This window comes from Hemicordylus capensis, chromosome 1 (genome assembly GCF_027244095.1).
Source record: "Hemicordylus capensis ecotype Gifberg chromosome 1, rHemCap1.1.pri, whole genome shotgun sequence".
NCBI lineage: Eukaryota > Metazoa > Chordata > Lepidosauria > Squamata > Cordylidae > Hemicordylus > Hemicordylus capensis.
Window position 1 is genome coordinate 345600646 of NC_069657.1, and position 16763 is coordinate 345617408.

At 42.1% G+C, this 16763-nt stretch overlaps 1 protein-coding gene across 19 annotated transcripts in view; it reads right to left on the reverse strand.

Moving 5' to 3' along the window:
- PTPRK (protein tyrosine phosphatase receptor type K) overlaps positions 1-14830 on the reverse strand; it is a 630811-nt gene extending 615981 nt beyond the window's left edge. For 6 of the 19 annotated variants that reach the window (XM_053286049.1, XM_053286040.1, XM_053286031.1 and 3 more), the window contains exon 1: positions 14166-14829. In XM_053286049.1, coding sequence (XP_053142024.1) covers positions 14166-14268 — 103 coding nt within the window. In that variant the 5' untranslated portion in view covers positions 14269-14829. Of the gene's footprint in view, positions 1-14165 lie in introns of all 19 variants that reach the window. The other 13 variants (XM_053286073.1, XM_053286064.1, XM_053286107.1 and 10 more) reach the window with 4 other exon arrangements.
- Positions 14831-16763: the final 1933 nt, after the last annotated feature.

Consider the following 16763-nt stretch of genomic DNA (forward strand, 5'->3'; position numbering starts at 1 on the left):
GAAATTGCCGACTTCCTTGCTAAAATATATAACTTATCCCTGAAACTGGGCTCTGTACCAGAGGACTGGAGAGTAGCAAATGTAACACTGATTTTCAAAAAGGGATCCATGGGCGATCCGGGAAATTACAAGCTGGTTAGCTTAACATCTGTTCTAGGCAAATTGATGGAAAGCATCCTGAAGGATAAAATTGTAAAGCACCTAGAAGAACAGGCCCTGCTGGGAGTGAGGAAGCATGGCTTCCCCAAAGGTAAATCTTGCCTCACCAACCTTTTGGAGTTCTTTGAGAGTGTCAAGAAGTGTGTGGAGCAAGGTGATCTAGTGGACAAGGTATACCTGGACTTCCAAAAAGCTTTTGACAAAGTTCCTCATCAAAGCCTCCTGAGGAAATTTAGCAGCCATGGGATGAGGGGACAAGTACATGTGTGGATTGCTAACTGGTTGAAAGACAGGAAACAGAGGGTAGGTATAAATGGAGAGTTTTCACAATGGAGAGGAGTAAGAAGTGGGGTCCCCCAGGGATCTGTACTAGGACCGGTGCTTTTTAATTTATTCATAAATGATCTAGAAGCAGGGTTAAGCTGCGAGGTGGCCAAATTTGCAGAGGATACCAAACTCTTTCGAATAGTGAAATCCAAAATGGATTGTGAGGAGCTCCAAAAGGATTTCTCCAAACTGGGGGGAGTGGGCAACAAAGTGACCAATACGCTTTAATGATGGCAAGTGTACAGTGATGCACACTGGGACGAAAAACCCCAACTTCAAGTATACGCTGATGGGATCTGAGCTGTCACTGACTGACCAAGAGAGGGATCTTGGGGTCGTGGTGAACAGCTCGTTGAAAGTGTTGACAGAGTGTGCGGCAGCTGTGAAAAAGGCCAATTCCATGCTAGGGATCATTAGGAAAGGGACTGAAAATAAAACGGCTAATATTATAATGCCCTTATACAAAACTATGGTGTGACCACACCTGGAGTACTCCATACAATTCTGGTCATCACATCTAAAAAAGGACATTGTAGAGCTGGAAAAGGTACAGAAGAGGGCAATTAAGATGATCAGAGGCCTAGAGCACTTTTCTTATGAGGCAAGGCTACAACACCTGTGGTTTTCTAGTTTAGAAAAAAGATGACTGTGGGGAGACATGATAGAGGTTTATAAAATCATGCATGGTGTGGAGAAATTGGAGAGAGAGAAACTCTTCTCCCTCTCCCATAACACTAGAACCAGGGATCATCCCATGAAATTGATTGCCAGGAAATCTAGGACCAACAAACGGAAGTACTTTTCCACACAACGCATAATCAACTTGTGGAATTCTCTGCCACAAGATGTGGTGACAGCCAACAGCCTGGATAGCTTTAAGAAAGGTTTGGGTAACTTCATGGAGGAGAGGTCTATCAACGGCTACTCGCTGGAGGGCTGTGGGACACCTCCAGCCTCAAAGGCAGGATGCCTCTGAGTACCAGTTGCAGGGGAGTAACAGCAGGAGAGAGAGCACGCCCTCAACGTCTGTCTGTGGCTTCCAGCAGGATCTGGTGGGCCACTGTGTGAAATAGGATGCTGGACTAGATCAGCCTTGGGCCTGATCCAGCAGGGCTGTTCTTATGTACCAGTTTGAAGCATCTGAATCATCTACTGAACTACTTTTTAAGTCGGAGTCCCAGAGAGGCAAAACATATTGATGAACCTGAACACAAACCCAAATTGCTAATGTTTACTTTTACTGTAGAGCTAATATGGAAACACGAGTAGAGATAGAGGAAAAGTAACAGAACACCGAACCCGAATTCCAAAAGTGGTAAAGTGCATTAAAAACATATATTTACTATATTCATATACTGTCTGACATGTGTAACTCTAGGCAGTGTACACAACTTAAAATATAAAACAAGTACAAACAATTAAATTGTTATAGAATAAATTTCACAGAAGTGTTAATTCCATGGAATAAGAACAATTAAACAGTTTAAAATTATTTTCCATTAGAAGCCTGAGAAAACAGGTGTGTCTTGAGAATCCTCCTTAAAGCAGAGATGGAGATGCTCTTATTTTGACAAGGAGCGTATTCCAAAGCCCCAGGGCTGCCACAGAGAAGGCTTGTGATTAACGTGACTAACATATTAAATCCGCTTGATTACATTTCTGTACAACTGTAATGACCTAGGTAAGTTTAGTCATCTCTATTTATTGTGGCATGATCATAAACAATTAAACTATCCTAACTGGGTTAGTTTATAGATTACAGCACAGCACTAAACAACAGGAACAAGCAATATTTGTCTTAGGGAGCTTTTTGTCAGGAGTTGCCAGGAAACAAACCAGGAACTTTATGGCCTATATCAGTAGTTTAAAGACATAAAACCAGTTAGTAAAACCAACTCTTTAAGTTTCAAGTCTAGATGGAATCCAAGATTTAAACTGAAGACCATGTTTAGAAGCACATGGACTCATAAATGTCCGTGTGGTGCAATTCACAAAAGAAATGCTAATCAGTTTCTTTAGTGGTACGGTTCCTCTTGTTACATCAAGAAACAGAATAATAAGATCTCAAAATATTTTGCAAGGGTTTTACAGTCCACGGTGGGGGGAGCTCTGAAAACTACTTTGTCATATTTTATTATTATAATTTTTAGTACAGGGGGACTGCTTTCGAGTCAAAACTACAAATTAGAGACCAATTATGAAATCAGCTCCAGCACACAGATAAAGCCTCAAAAGCAAATCACAATATATTCTTCTGGAAGAAATGACTAAACATTTACGAATTTCCTCCTCATATTAGCGTATCCTTCCAGGGATTGTCTAGTGTATAAGCTAATTGAACACGAGCATTTCTGTGGTGCTTTCCTGAATTCTTGATAGCTTAGAGGCTTCCCCATTGCAAGGACTGAAGCCAACATTCTTCACATTCAGGTTGCTTTACAAACTGAATGGGATGCATTAATTTATGATACAGATGTACTTGTGTTATCTTCAATTTATTTTCTGAAGCTATTCAAACCATTTACAGTTGTCTTATGTCAATGAAGGAAGTGAGGGACTTAGACAAAGTCCTATTACATCCTATAAAACACAGACTTTTGAAACACTAACAGTCCTTGCTTTCACTTCCATACTCAGACATGCCAAGGATTAGATGTTTATAGTTAGCATCTGGATGCTATTATCACACACAGCCATCTATCCAATTACCTCACAGTATACCCAAGGTCTGCAAATGCTATTAATAATTACATATGGTATTCCTCCAAATCCGCAAGATCACCAAGTAGCCTATAAACTTCAGTCTGATGGTTTTAAGGCACATAGTTTGTCAGTTTAAGAGCAGCGTGCATCCACAGCCCACTCAAGCAATTCCAAGGAACATCTGTATTCTCTATCTACCTCAAACTATGATTATCCTGCGCAAAGACAGACTGCTTACTCTAACTCCTTAGTCAACATTTGTCAGGAATGGCACTGGCCACCTTTGTTTAGAGTCTGCCCCTAGAACTCCAATTAAACATTCTAAACTGAGCAAGAGTCGTGCAGAGAAGCAGTTGCGGCTCTGAAGTAAAAAAGTTCCCACAGCTTGGACAGTCTCTTTTTCCTTTCCAGAGATTATTTGCCTCTTCTTACAAAGTAGGTGCAACATAACTGATCTAGTAAACCAAATATCACATATCTGGCTGAAGGATGAATTACACTTAAATTGTGCCACAATGGAATTGTGTCACAATGTCACTGGTAAAGTCCGGTTTGATCTGAATACAAAGGACACTGTTCACATGATCATATTTTTTCTGACCCGCTCCAGGAGGGTGAGGAACATTTCATACCCTAACACAGCAACAAATCAAGGCCTGTACTCAGGGTACACTCAATAGGGGGCTGAAGTTAATTCCAGATGTCTGATTAGATGGATGAATGGGACCAAGAGGAAGATTGAGCAAGCAAGGCAGGAATGGATTGTGTCCTTGTCCTGATGTCAGACCATTGCCTGCCTGAACCACAGAGACATGGCCAAGAAGAGGAGGGTGAAATTGGTGCCATCTTGCTTGCTCCCTCATTCACCTGGTTGTGCCCATCCATCCATCAGCCTGAGCCAGATGGACATGCCAAAGAAGAGAGCAACACAAGGCAAAAGTAGTCAGGTTCCTAAACCTTTGAGCTGGCTCCTAGAGTCAAAGAAAGTTTGTCAAGGCCTGGACTAGAATACCTATAGGATATGCATTTTCAGACATCTGTAGCAGTGTTCTCTCTCTCTTTTTTCATCTGTGTGCAGAATGAATTTTGTTCTGGGCAGCAGTATCAAGGCAATGTGTGCACACGTATATTCAGAGTGGGACTGTCCCGTTTCTATCTGACCGGGATCTATAATTAACCAAGCAGACATTAAAAAAAAAACTTGTGTGTGCATGTATGTGCACATGCCTTAGAGGGAACACTGATCTGTAGCATTTACACATTGACATTTTTAGGCGTGCACCTAAAAGCTAATATATAGAGAGTTGCTTATTCTTTTTTATTAACCTATTTTCATAGTCTATGCAGGAAAAATCCATTCTTCCTTCAGACACCCAAACTTTATGGACAAAACTGTGGATAAAAGATAATTAATCCATGCCAAGTGTTTTTGAAAGCACAAAACTCTCTTTTCTAGTATCCAGAGACAACCTCAGACAGCAATTGCTTGTACAGCTCTGCTGACAAATCATTGTACAAGAGATTTGTGAAGTACATTTAATAAAGGCATCTTAAGAGGTCCTGTGCTTATTTTTAGCTCTCTTGTGTATTACAATATGTTGCACTGTCTAGCCATTGCACTGTCTTTTGCAATGCAAAGAGAGTTCTGCCGCACAATGAAGCAGACACTTTACATCAGAATTACTGATTATGCAGAACACTTCCTGGGATTTGGTAATCTACTGAACATCAGAATATCAAACCGAGTTCACCGAATCACAGTATTACAAGCAGCGAAGGTCTAGAAGAGTTCACACATAAGAAAGTACAAGTTTTCAAGTTGCACAGAACTCTTTTCATGCAGACTAGAAAGGTGACTAAACCTAACTAAGTAGACAAGAGCAAGGCTTCATACTAATCCTTCCACTGGTTCAGAGACAGAGTGGCCTAACTACCAAGGCTACTTCATCCTGTCACCAGAACCTGCTGAACTATGTTGACTTCAGTAGATCTATACCCTTATAAATGACACCAGATCACAACAAGAATTTTCTAAAGTTCAGTACATATTGCAATACACATCTTACAAGTATTGGATCTGGGCTCATAAGTAGTATTGCACAATCAAACTCAAATCATGTTAAGGAATGCTTGTAACTAGCCACTTCCCTGAACACCTGTATTTGTTTATTTAAAATATGTATATCCTGCCTCTTCAGTGCAATACTGCTCAGGACAGCTCACAAACTATAAAACAGAAAAAACAAAAACAGTATAAATTAAAAACGTCTTCTTCATTATGAGCCTCACTGCCCATTGAGGTTGTCCAGAGAGATCCATCTCTAGTTGCTGCCAGCTCAGGGACGGGCTTTCTTGGTTGTTGCCCCGAGACTGTGGAATGCGCTCTCTACTGAGATACAATCCTCCCCATCTCTGACAATTTTTAAAAAACATTTGAAAACCCATCTCTTCACCCAATCTTTTTCAGTTCTTAAAAATTTTAAGGTTTTGATCTACAGGTGATTTTTAAGTTAAATAATAAATACATACATACATACATAAAATAAAAACAAAACAGTAAAAAAAGGTTTAAAAAAACTAGACAGTATGAAATCAATTAAAACAGACCCAATTAAAATTAAAAAAAAACCATTAAAAACCCATCAGATGTCATTTAAGTATGGTGCATGAAGTAATTACTACAACATACTCCTCTACTACATAAAGGGGTGCAGTGAGACGCTGCTACCTGGCATTCAACCAGTTGAAGGTGTGCTTTACGATGTCACCCTTGTTGAAATGTGCTTGAAGGGGTTTGAGATGACCAAAATAGACTTTCAATTGGCACTTCCACATGGGGTAGGCTCCATCTCTCAGGATCAGCAGATACACCTCAAATCTGAATCATCATGGTTCTTTCCACTCCAGTCCATCTCAAGATTAACCAATAGGCAAGAATGGTCACTAGCCCTTTGCAGCAGGACAGAGCAGTAATATTAATGGTTGATTAACTTTGTCCCCTGTCTACTGAGCACCAATATGTGGTTATGGCAACCATCAACAGCACACATGCAATGATGAAAGCCTACTTTACCTAATCCAGCCATGATCAGTGGAAATTGACTGGCTTCATTATGGGGTCACAACCTTCACAAGTTGCCATGGTCCAGCAATGGCCTCACTTGATGTCCTAGCTGATTCTGCCACAGAATGGCTCATATTCGTTGGCACCTTGCCTGCCAGTTCCATTTCACCTCAAGCTGTTCTTCCTTCCTTCTCCCTCCTCCAATGCTTGTCTGCCTGCCTAAACTCTGGAAGTGGAAATTTGGGTGAGTTCATTATTTTCAAATGAGCAGGAAAGAAAACTTTTGTACATTGGAAGTGCTTTGTTTCGCTTCCAGTCCATCAATGTGTCACAAATGAGTAACATGTGCATACAATTGGATTAGCAAAACTGTTGTTGGCAGGTTGCTTTTGTGGACTTATTTACAAGGCTGGGCAATGGCACATTGAAAAGCACAGTTTCTCTGAAATTTCCAAACATACTTCAAGGTGTATATTTTTCTTAATGAGGTTAAGCACCACTCAATTAAGAAAAGAGTAATTTTCTTTGCTAAGCAAGTGTACTCCAGTGACTGTTTCCATAGCAAAATTCATGACTGAGTCACAATTTTGTCTTTGTTTGAACAGCTCCTTAACAGTTTAAAAATACTGCATAAATGCTGAGACATTCATTGTATAATGGCGAACAAAAATAAGATAAATTCAGCACGGTTGATAAATGTTCAATTGTTTTGACTACATGCATATGCAGTCAATCATGCAATGTGATCCCAGATAGAGAGGAATTTTTTTTAAGATGGGGGGGGGGATGTTGAAGGTAGAATATGGACATCAGGATTCACCAGTTCAAAAATTACCAAACATAACTACGTAAGTTAAAATACTAGTAGTCTGGATCCTCCTGCCAAGTAAGGAAAATTTTTATCAAACAGTAGGTGCACAACTTTGGTCAGCTTCATCCACCCACCTAGGTAACATCTTCTAAGAGGAACATATACTGGGACTGAGTGGGCAACTGGTCTTCAAGGACACATAATCAGAAGGCCTACACCAGATAAGACAAACTTATTAGCTTCAGTTTATGTACAAGTGTATTGTACATATAAGTTTATTCTTATTTGATGGTTCAGAGAGTAATACTCAAACCTAATGCATGTTGAAGTTGAAGATGCACTGTCCATTTCCATAATGCTGAACAGTCCAATATGACACAAGCTAACCCTCCCCCACCCCCCTGCCAATTAGATCTCAATAACCTTTACTTTGGCAACTTATTTTAAAATATTGTCTAAGGCAATGTAGTATTGACTTTGTTTCTCTAAGAATTTTAACATAATGAACTCATTCTGAAATTGACTGGGATATTAACCATGTGGCAGTATGTGCAATGCTCTCATAATACATTTTACCAATAAAGTAGGGATGCATTCACGGTTCATTGATATTACATTAAGACTTCTTCGGATAAAATGTATTGAACAAACTGCTTACTATAATACAGAATACAGAGTTATGCTTGATAATAGTTCATTGCTAATTCTCCTTTGCTAAATTAAATCTTAAAGGTTGATGCTTCACAGCTGAAGACATCCCTATCTCTCATTTGGAAACCAGTGACTTGCCATTTCTTTAGCTTCTGGAAATTACAGAACTGTACTGACATTATCCTGTTGTAGTTTTCAGGATTCTAATAGGTATCACCCTTATTTTCTCACTATACATGCCAGGTGCCAAGGAGGAGGATATGCTATCCAACTGTATCCCATGTGACTAATAGAATACTTTTCTCCTTCAGTTACAAATCTCAACACTGAGTTAGCAGTTTTGAAATTCTGAAAATTATATCTGGGAACTAGATTAATATAGCACTAGTAAGAAGGAGGCCAGGCCAAACAATGAAGTATGCTTTTAAGTGGATTCTGAAAAGTTCTTAAAAATTCTTTGGACAGACTAAGCAGTATGGAAATAATTTGTTTATGCTGCTTGCTTCTATCAAAGTACTTACTTTCACATAATACAAAATCCTCTTCTATGTTTAAGTTGATAGTGTTGAATGTTGTGTTACACTCTGAGTATCACAAGAGTTACTCTTGCGGTAAATGGACAGTACTGCATATGGTAACTGGATTCTGTTTTACAAGACTATGGTAGCATGCATAATTTTCTAATACACACCACAGTATCTCACTTTTCCAAGATATATAGTGACCCTGTGTTATATATGATCTCTACTGTGATAGCAATGCAAAACTATCTGCTGGCATTCAGGACCAATAACTAGCAAGTCACTTAATTCTTTTTCACTGAGTTGATAAGATTTCAATTGTGATGCATAGCTAGCAGCAATTCAGTCAAGTACCTTACAATGACACTTGACTTTAAAAGCAAATAAACACAAGTGCTTGAATTCTGTTTCTTTTGGTTGTCTGGTCAAGTGAAAAAACTACAAGACTGGCCTCTGTTTTATTATATGGCCGTTAATATTATCAAGGTTAACTCCTTCTCTGAGATTATGTGTTAAGAAGCATGAATAAGTATCCCAATTTTTCACTGATAAAGAACCCAGATGGTTTGTAGACAGTGCCTTGCACCAAACACTAGTTACTCAGATCAGATCTGTAACATACACTTTCATTATCTCATGTTTCTGATCTCAAACCTCCAAAAACATAAATTTGATCATAAATTTGATCATCTTTCACACCTGATAACAATCCTCATGTTTTGGTTTAGTTGTATGAATGTCATATAAAAGATAAACTGTGAATGAAAGTCATCAGCTGAGTTTAGGACTCTTCAATGGAGACATGCTAAACAAATGATAACAGCTATGCAGCTATACACTTGTCTCCATCAGTTGTTTGAAATGGCCCTTAAATCAGATGCAACACAGTGTAGAGAGAGTTAACAGGGTCATGACCCAGGAATAAGTGATCATGTTAATAAGCCCTGCCCCACACCATCACTTGGTAGTACACTCCCAAGGACCAGTTAAGTTTATTTTGAAGATTGCTCCCTGAAAGCAGCGGAAATACTTGATTTTTTATTTTTTATTTCTTTGAAGTGAAAGGACTTCAGCTCTTGCTTAAGAAACCCCACACCATTGCTTAAAGCATAAGGCTTTAAACCTACCAAGCTGATAAGCTTGGTAACATTTTAAGCTACAAGTTTTTTTTTCATGTACAGAAGTAGCTCAATTATGCAAGTCATTTGCATGTGGTTAACATTAGATTTTCCAACTTTAGAAATTATATATTCTGACTTTAGATATATTGATGGCATTCACCACTGGTATAGCAAAAATAGGATTGTTAGAATACCATTGGTAGAAAACAGAATTTAAAACAAATACTATTTTACAAATTCTCTGCTAGCACAACCAATTTTCTGGAAGTTTAATTCTAATATTTAAACAGCATAGTTTATCAAGTGAAAGCCAGAAAAAGACAATATCAATCTGTACCTTCTAAGGTTTTGGTCACTGACTGTAAATAAAGTAATCTGAATCTGTACCTTCCAAGGGGAAAAAAATCAAGATTTTTAACAAGGTGACTAGACTTTTGCTGATTTTGACAAAGCTGGTGTAGTCTTAACTCTGATTGGGAAATCTACTGTATTTACCTGAAAAGAAGGCAACTCTGAATTTAAAATGACCCCCTTAAGAACAGAAGTGAAACACCAGTTATACCTAAGGAACAGGACTCTGAATTAAAGATGAGCCCCCGCACACACCACTTCCAACATCAAAGAACTAGAGGGGGGGGGAACCTAGTCTTAGATTCAGGTAAATACTTTGCATGAATGTTTCCTCTATTGTCCCTACTTTGAAACACTGCAAAATACCCCCTGAGAAGTTCCTCTCTCTTTGGTGGTGTGGCTAGATGTAATAAAAAGTGTGGTTTGTGTCTGAAGAAGCCATGGTAACCTTTCATTTCCACCAATATAACTAAAACCACAGAACCTACTTTCTGCCTAAGATTTGGCATGCACATCTGCTATCAAGAAAGTAAACTCCACATGTAAAGTAAGTTGAGGGGTCAGGTGACACTCATGTTTATGTAGAAATTTAGAGTAGAAAACAAGAGACAGAGGCAGCATTGTAAGAACTTTAACATCCCCAAAGACAAAGAATTACTCACCAGCTTTACATTTATCCTGACACAGAAGTGTACTAATATAGCCATACTAAAGTTGCATACACATAGTAAATGTGTACACCATAGGAGGACTTACTTTTGAATAAGCATGCATAGGATTGCAGTTAAACTAGCAATTTTTCTGCTGCACATGGAAGGACTGTAAAGTACATGTCAAAATGCATGTCCATCTGGCCTTCCCCTTTTGCAATTTTTCTCACACTCCTCCAGTTATTCCCCTGCCCCAAAGTACTGAACTTGCTCCTCCTACACGGTTTAATCCCCTCTTCATAAGGTGTTTTATTCCAAATGCACTAAGGAAAGAGTGAAGACACCAGAAAGCCAGTTGGCGGAAGGCCATTTTCACACAGATTGCTGTACCATATTTCAGTCACATTTTAATACAGTACACAGCATAATCTGATGCAAGATAAGTAGGGCTGATTTTTTTTAATGCATCTAGCCAATGTCCCTTCATTGAAAACTGATGACTGACTCAAGAAATAAACTAAAGACTACAATAAAATTACAATTAATGTGCTGGTGATTCACATCAATGAGATACTGAAATCATAGCTAGTAGGACTAAGATTATTAAAGATGTTAATTAAATGATGATCAAGACAGTCAACATTTACATGGAATCTGATAATTTAACACCGAACACTAGACAAGAATTACAATGAACTTCATATAATCAGCAGAAGGAAAATACAGAAACCAATTATATTGTAATAACGTAGCTGACAAATGTTTGTGATTTTGAGTTGTGCAAGCAGACACAAGCATGTACATGCACGTACACACAGATACACCCCCCCCATTTTATAGTACTTACTGCTAAAGCTATTTAATGCTTAGAAATCTTTATGTATGTTTCGGAGAAGGAAATGCCTTCTCTGCATTAATTTGCTATATTTTACAAATATCTCTGTTACAGATATCTGAATCCTTCAATGGCAACAGATTGAAGAGAAAGAAAACAAACTAAAGATAATTCACGAAACAAAATTAGAGGGTCAGTAGGGATTACACAAGATTACTGCAGAGAAACCACATGTGAGATATTCAACTCACTTAGAAACCACACAATTCCATACTGTTGCAGTTTGTGGCCAATAATGTTAAAAGGTGGCTTTTTCCTTCCAACTTCCAATCTATACTAGTCAGCATTCAATTGACAAATCTCAGATCACCATGAATCTGAAACCCACTGCAAAGTAGCAAACAAGAGCAAAACATCACCTCAAACATCCAAGAAGAAAACAGTTTCAACTCATTCAAATAATCACCTGTCCTACACAAGTCCATTCACAAACCACATAAAATAGTTTAATACTGGCACCACTGCAAATGGTCTGTGAATCACCCCCTAAGAATCCTGTCCCTTTTTTGCTCCAGGAAGAGATAGCTAGTAAAAATTCCAGGATACTGGTGTAACTCTCTGACAATCACTCTTCTACATTATGTATACATGTAGGACTGTGGAGCTTAGAATACACAGCTATTACTTCTTTCAGCAGCAGAGAAGCACTATTAGGCAGCCAAAGCAGGTATTTGGGACCAAGAGACCACAAATTTGACAGCATAAGCATTCAGAGTATTGAAACCAACCTTAAACTTTCAACCTCAACCTTAAACTTTATATAATGTGTTTTAGCATACTGCAAGTGGCTAGTCAGTAGGATACAAGATATATGTAACATGTAAACAGTTGTGTAGTTCTTGAAATACAGCTCTCAGCCTCTCTCTTTCATTGCTTGCAAGTGTATACAGTGAAAAACATGTTTAGATACAATATAAAAGGAGAAAAGTTTTGCATCTTTTGTTTACTAATGGATTTGGTTCCAATGCTCTTAGAATATGGACAGAGAATGCCAACATCTTTTGTTTACATTCTTAAATGCATCAACCACCAGATTTCCAACTACAGTAAATTAGAGGCCATTCTATTCCCAGCAGTGCTCCTTTTCAAACTACAAATCAATTTAACAAGCCATGCCAAAATAGAAATATAGTATCTTCCAAAGCTGAGTTTGTAAACATTGGCTATTGTCTCTTTCCCAAAATGCTTTCCTTCCAATACCACCTAGAGCAGCACTACTGCCAAAAACGAACCCAACACAATTAGGACAGGCTGCTTCGAGTTTCACCTGTTTAGCTGATCCTGTATGGGATGCACAACAAAGGCACTTTACTCAGATCGCGCCATGACCAGCGGGGTTCAAACACCCAGACTCCAAGCTTAATTCTAAATGAAGAATTGTGTGTAGCTTTGCAATTCCCAAATGAGAAATTGTGTGTAGTTTTGTGCAGACGGTTACAAGCTGAATGCAAGCTTCTCTGCTGCAGGAAATGATAAAAGCCAGCACTTCATCAGGGATGTGTGTGCACGTCCCTTGAACTGGGCAAGCAGGTTTGTTGGGACTTTCTGCATTTCGTTGTGCTGCTGTCAACTTGCTCTCCCCCTTCCAACCCCTGCAAAAACCTTCAGGTGACTTCCCTGGGCTCTTAATTACCATCTTTGCGAAAGCAAAACCTCAGCTGAAAACGGCGGAAAAAGGTGCTCGGAAAGTAAAGCGGCTCAGGCGGCCACGACACACGCACAAAAAGTTCTTTACGTCCGGCAGCAGAGTCTGCGCGTCCTCAGCAGCTCCGCCCTGCTATTCACCCAGGTAAAGTCGCTGCCTCTCCGATTAGGCAGGCGAGATCAAGCCCCGCTGCCAAAAGTCAGCTCCACACACAAAGTAAATAGAAAAAGACAGGAGGAATCGGCCTCTCGCTACTGGGCGCAGGGTGTTTGCTTTAGGAAACCCTGATAACAGCCCAATGGGTTAACTCTTTCACGGTCGCCTTTCTCTGCCCTTGGAAGGGTAAAGAGCTGCTAAACTGGACAGGGGAAAGGGAAGGAGAGGGGAAACACAAGTCGGTTGCAGTGCAACTGAATTTCTTCCCCCCACTCCCCGATTATGTAGTGTAGCTGGGATTTACCCGAAAGCCAACTGGCTTCACTCCACCTTAGGTACAAAGTGACAACTGATTCCAGTTTTGAGGAAACTTAAACGATTCCTAGTAGCGTTGCTGCGTTGAGTTCCGGGATCGTCCAGAGCGCAGCCCGAAGGTTTAATCCTGCCCCACAGCAAATGTAGAATGTATCCCCATCTTTTATTAACAAAAGGACAGAAAGATCCCTGTTTCCAGAGAAAGCAAACAGCTACCACTGTGCAAACAGCACCTGGGAAAGTGACCAGGAGAGAGGGTGTGCAGCTGGGAAATCTGTTTCCAACGGCTCTTCCCCACCCACCACCCACCCGCCTGTCTCTGAAGGTTAACCAGTGCGACTTTGCACCAAGGGCCCCCTAACTCAGGAATCAAGCGGAGGGGGGGGAGTTTCTCTAGAGTACAGGGAGGCATTAATTCAAATGTTGCACTTCCCGCCGCCGAAAGCGATCCCTAATAGAATCGAGCAGTAGCGTTCCACAATGGAATGCTCAGCCCTTCCAAAGCTGAGGGGTATTCTAAAGGGAAGAGACCCCCCCCCCCAAGCTGGACTTCTCCGGCCCTCTCTCTCGGGAGCAGACGCCGCCGCCGCAGCCGCTGCCGTGGGACCGTGAGCACAAGCCCCTTCGCCCACTGCTCCGTTTCCCCATTCGCCCTTCCCCCACCGGTTGGGAGCCCTCGGAGCCCCCGCGCGATCGCATATGTGGGGCGGCGAGGCGAAGAGCTATGGTTCCCGAGGCAGCCCTCCCCCTTCTCCCCAACAGAAACGGGACGCCTTCCGGTGAGGCAGCCGCTTACCTGCTGAGAACTGGCCACGGGCTGCTCCTAAGAGCGCAGCCGAGGGAGCGACGAAAGAGGCGAGCGCCGCCAGAAAGCCGACGGCTCCAACCACCGGAGCCATAGCGAGTTTGGAGAACTTTTAGAGGGGGTCTCCTCAGGCTCTCTCCCAGAGCCGCGAGCAAAGCTCGCCTTCCTGGCCAGTCCGGATCCGCCTGTTGCCTGAAGAAAAAAGCAGCAGCAGCAGCAGCAGCAGTCCCCACTCCTCCTCCTCCTCCTCCGCGGTGGCTGGGCTCAAGCGCTTCCCTCGCAGGGGGCGGGCACGTGCTATCCCGAGCTGGACGCTCCAGCACTTGGACGCAGCTGCTGCTCTTACTCCTCTAGAGTTACTTTGCTGATCAGCGAGTGGGGAAAGGGAGGAGTCGAGCGCGCGCGCGTCGAGTTCTCTGGTTCTCAGCGGTTCGGCAGAAGAAATGAGGGGAGTCATTTCGGCCGGGAGCCCATAGCCGGGCAGAGAGGTGCCCGCCAGCGCCTCCTGCTGCTCGAGCGGAGAAAAGCAGTTCGGCTGAGGAGGGCACCTTACTCACAACACAGACTGCGTGCGATAAAAGCACCTCTTTCGGCTATGGCCGCTTTGCTAGGGCCTCTCTTTCCAGAGCTCCCCCCCTACGCACGATACCCCAGGTAGTGTAGATTTGGGAAGGGGAAGGGACCAGCAAGTCAGGTGTAACCAGAATGTGCACGCGCGTTTGCTCACGTTGTCTTTGTAACTCAGTCTGAGCGGGGGAAGAGGAAATCCCAGAGATACGTTTTCATTTAGACGCAAATAAAGGCAAAGGGTTGAATTTTGCAGTTTCGTTTTACTGGGGACTTCTTTTTCCCCTGGTTGAATCGAATGATGTTTTCTTGGGGAAATAAACGGAGAATCCTCTGCACACTTAGCTAAGAGTAAGGGGATGCCGCGGGGTTTGCTTTGGAGTAAACGTGCCCGAATTGCAAGAGTAGCTATTAAAAACGATAGTCGCGTGTTTCCCGGGAAGATGCATGTTCGGGATCGCGAGAGAGGCATACGATTTTTAAAAAAATAATCTAGCAACAAATCTTATACGTGATTACTCAGGAGAAAGCCATGCTTGAGGTCCCTTACCCCCAAGTTCAGCGTCCACAGGATTGCAGCTACAGAGGCGCCTCCTGCAGTAATGGCTTAAACTGCCTAATGTCTTGAATGGGTTCCTTACTATGTGACGGTGGGTATGATTCGCAAGTCATTTGGCTGCTAAATTGCCACCTTCCCCCAACAGAGCTCTGTGACTTTAGCAGCTGCACTCAGCAGGTGCAGCTCCCCCCACCCTCGCCATCGTTTCATCTCCAGGTTGGGTGAAGCCGCACCTGTTGAATTTCTGCCCGTCTGTCCACTTGTTCGAAGCAGCTGTCTCTCCTGACAGTATTGGAAGCTTGTCAGTTTCACATGTGTTTAGTTTGCAACTTTACCCCGGGGTAGGAAAGGCTAGTAGATCTCCGAGTGCCGCCCCTGAACAAGTGCACTGGTAGGGAAGGTATCACGTCTCGGTCATCTATGCATAAACGGTGGAACACGCCGTTTGTGCATAATCTAAAATGCATAATCTAGAATGCATAAACGGGTAAGATTTGTGAGTAGTTTACGGAATAGCAATAGGATTTTTTTTTTTTAAGGGGGGGATGGGGCGTACAAAGGCACTTACAGAGATAGTCTGGAATGAAATCTGTAGCTTCAGACTGCACAACTGCTATTTTCAGAATATTATTTCTACATTTCGATCTTAGGTCTGTTTATTCTGAAGTAGTGGTTGGGACTTGCTCCCTAAAAACTGAATTTAACTAATCCAAAGTAGTGTAACACCTTCAATTAGTGCTAACTAATAATGTACAAAATACTGAGTAAATTGAGACCAGCGAGCATTGTAAGATAGTCCCCTCAGAGGATGGGGTCACTCTGGGAAGAGCATCTGCATGTTTGCATGCAGAAGGTTCCAAGTTCCCTCCCTGGCATCTCCAAGATGGGGCTGAGAAAGACACTTGCAGGGACGGAGTCACCATTGGGTGAACGGGTTAGGAACAACATAGGAAGAACATGGGAAGCTGCCATATACTGAATCAGACCATTGGTCTATCTAGCTCATCATTGTCTTCACAGACTGGCAGTGGCTTCTCCCGGGCCACACCAAATCAGGGGGTGTGAATGCAGTCCCAGTCACGCCCCCTGCATCTTACATCAGACATGGGGGCATTATTTTGGTCCCAAACGGGGCCGCACGGCCCCGTTTGGAGCCAAAATCGGTCCGCACTGCACTGGCAGCGCAGCCGGAGCAAATCTCCCTGCCCTTAAGGCAAGGGCAGGTCTCTACGCAGAAACCTGCCTGTCAAGTGTCATGCAATGGAAAGCAAAGAGCAGCAGCAGAGTCGCAGGACTTTTATGGTGTGGGTTCCACACCATAACTGCATGTAGCTGCATTTGGCTTTGCCCCCACCACCGCCCCGCTTTTTATGGGGAAGTATCAGCAGGAAAAAGGCAAGGTTGCTTGTGGCGGGGTGCAGCGCAGGCTGATCATCTTTCCTTTTTCCATAGCTAGCCGGGCG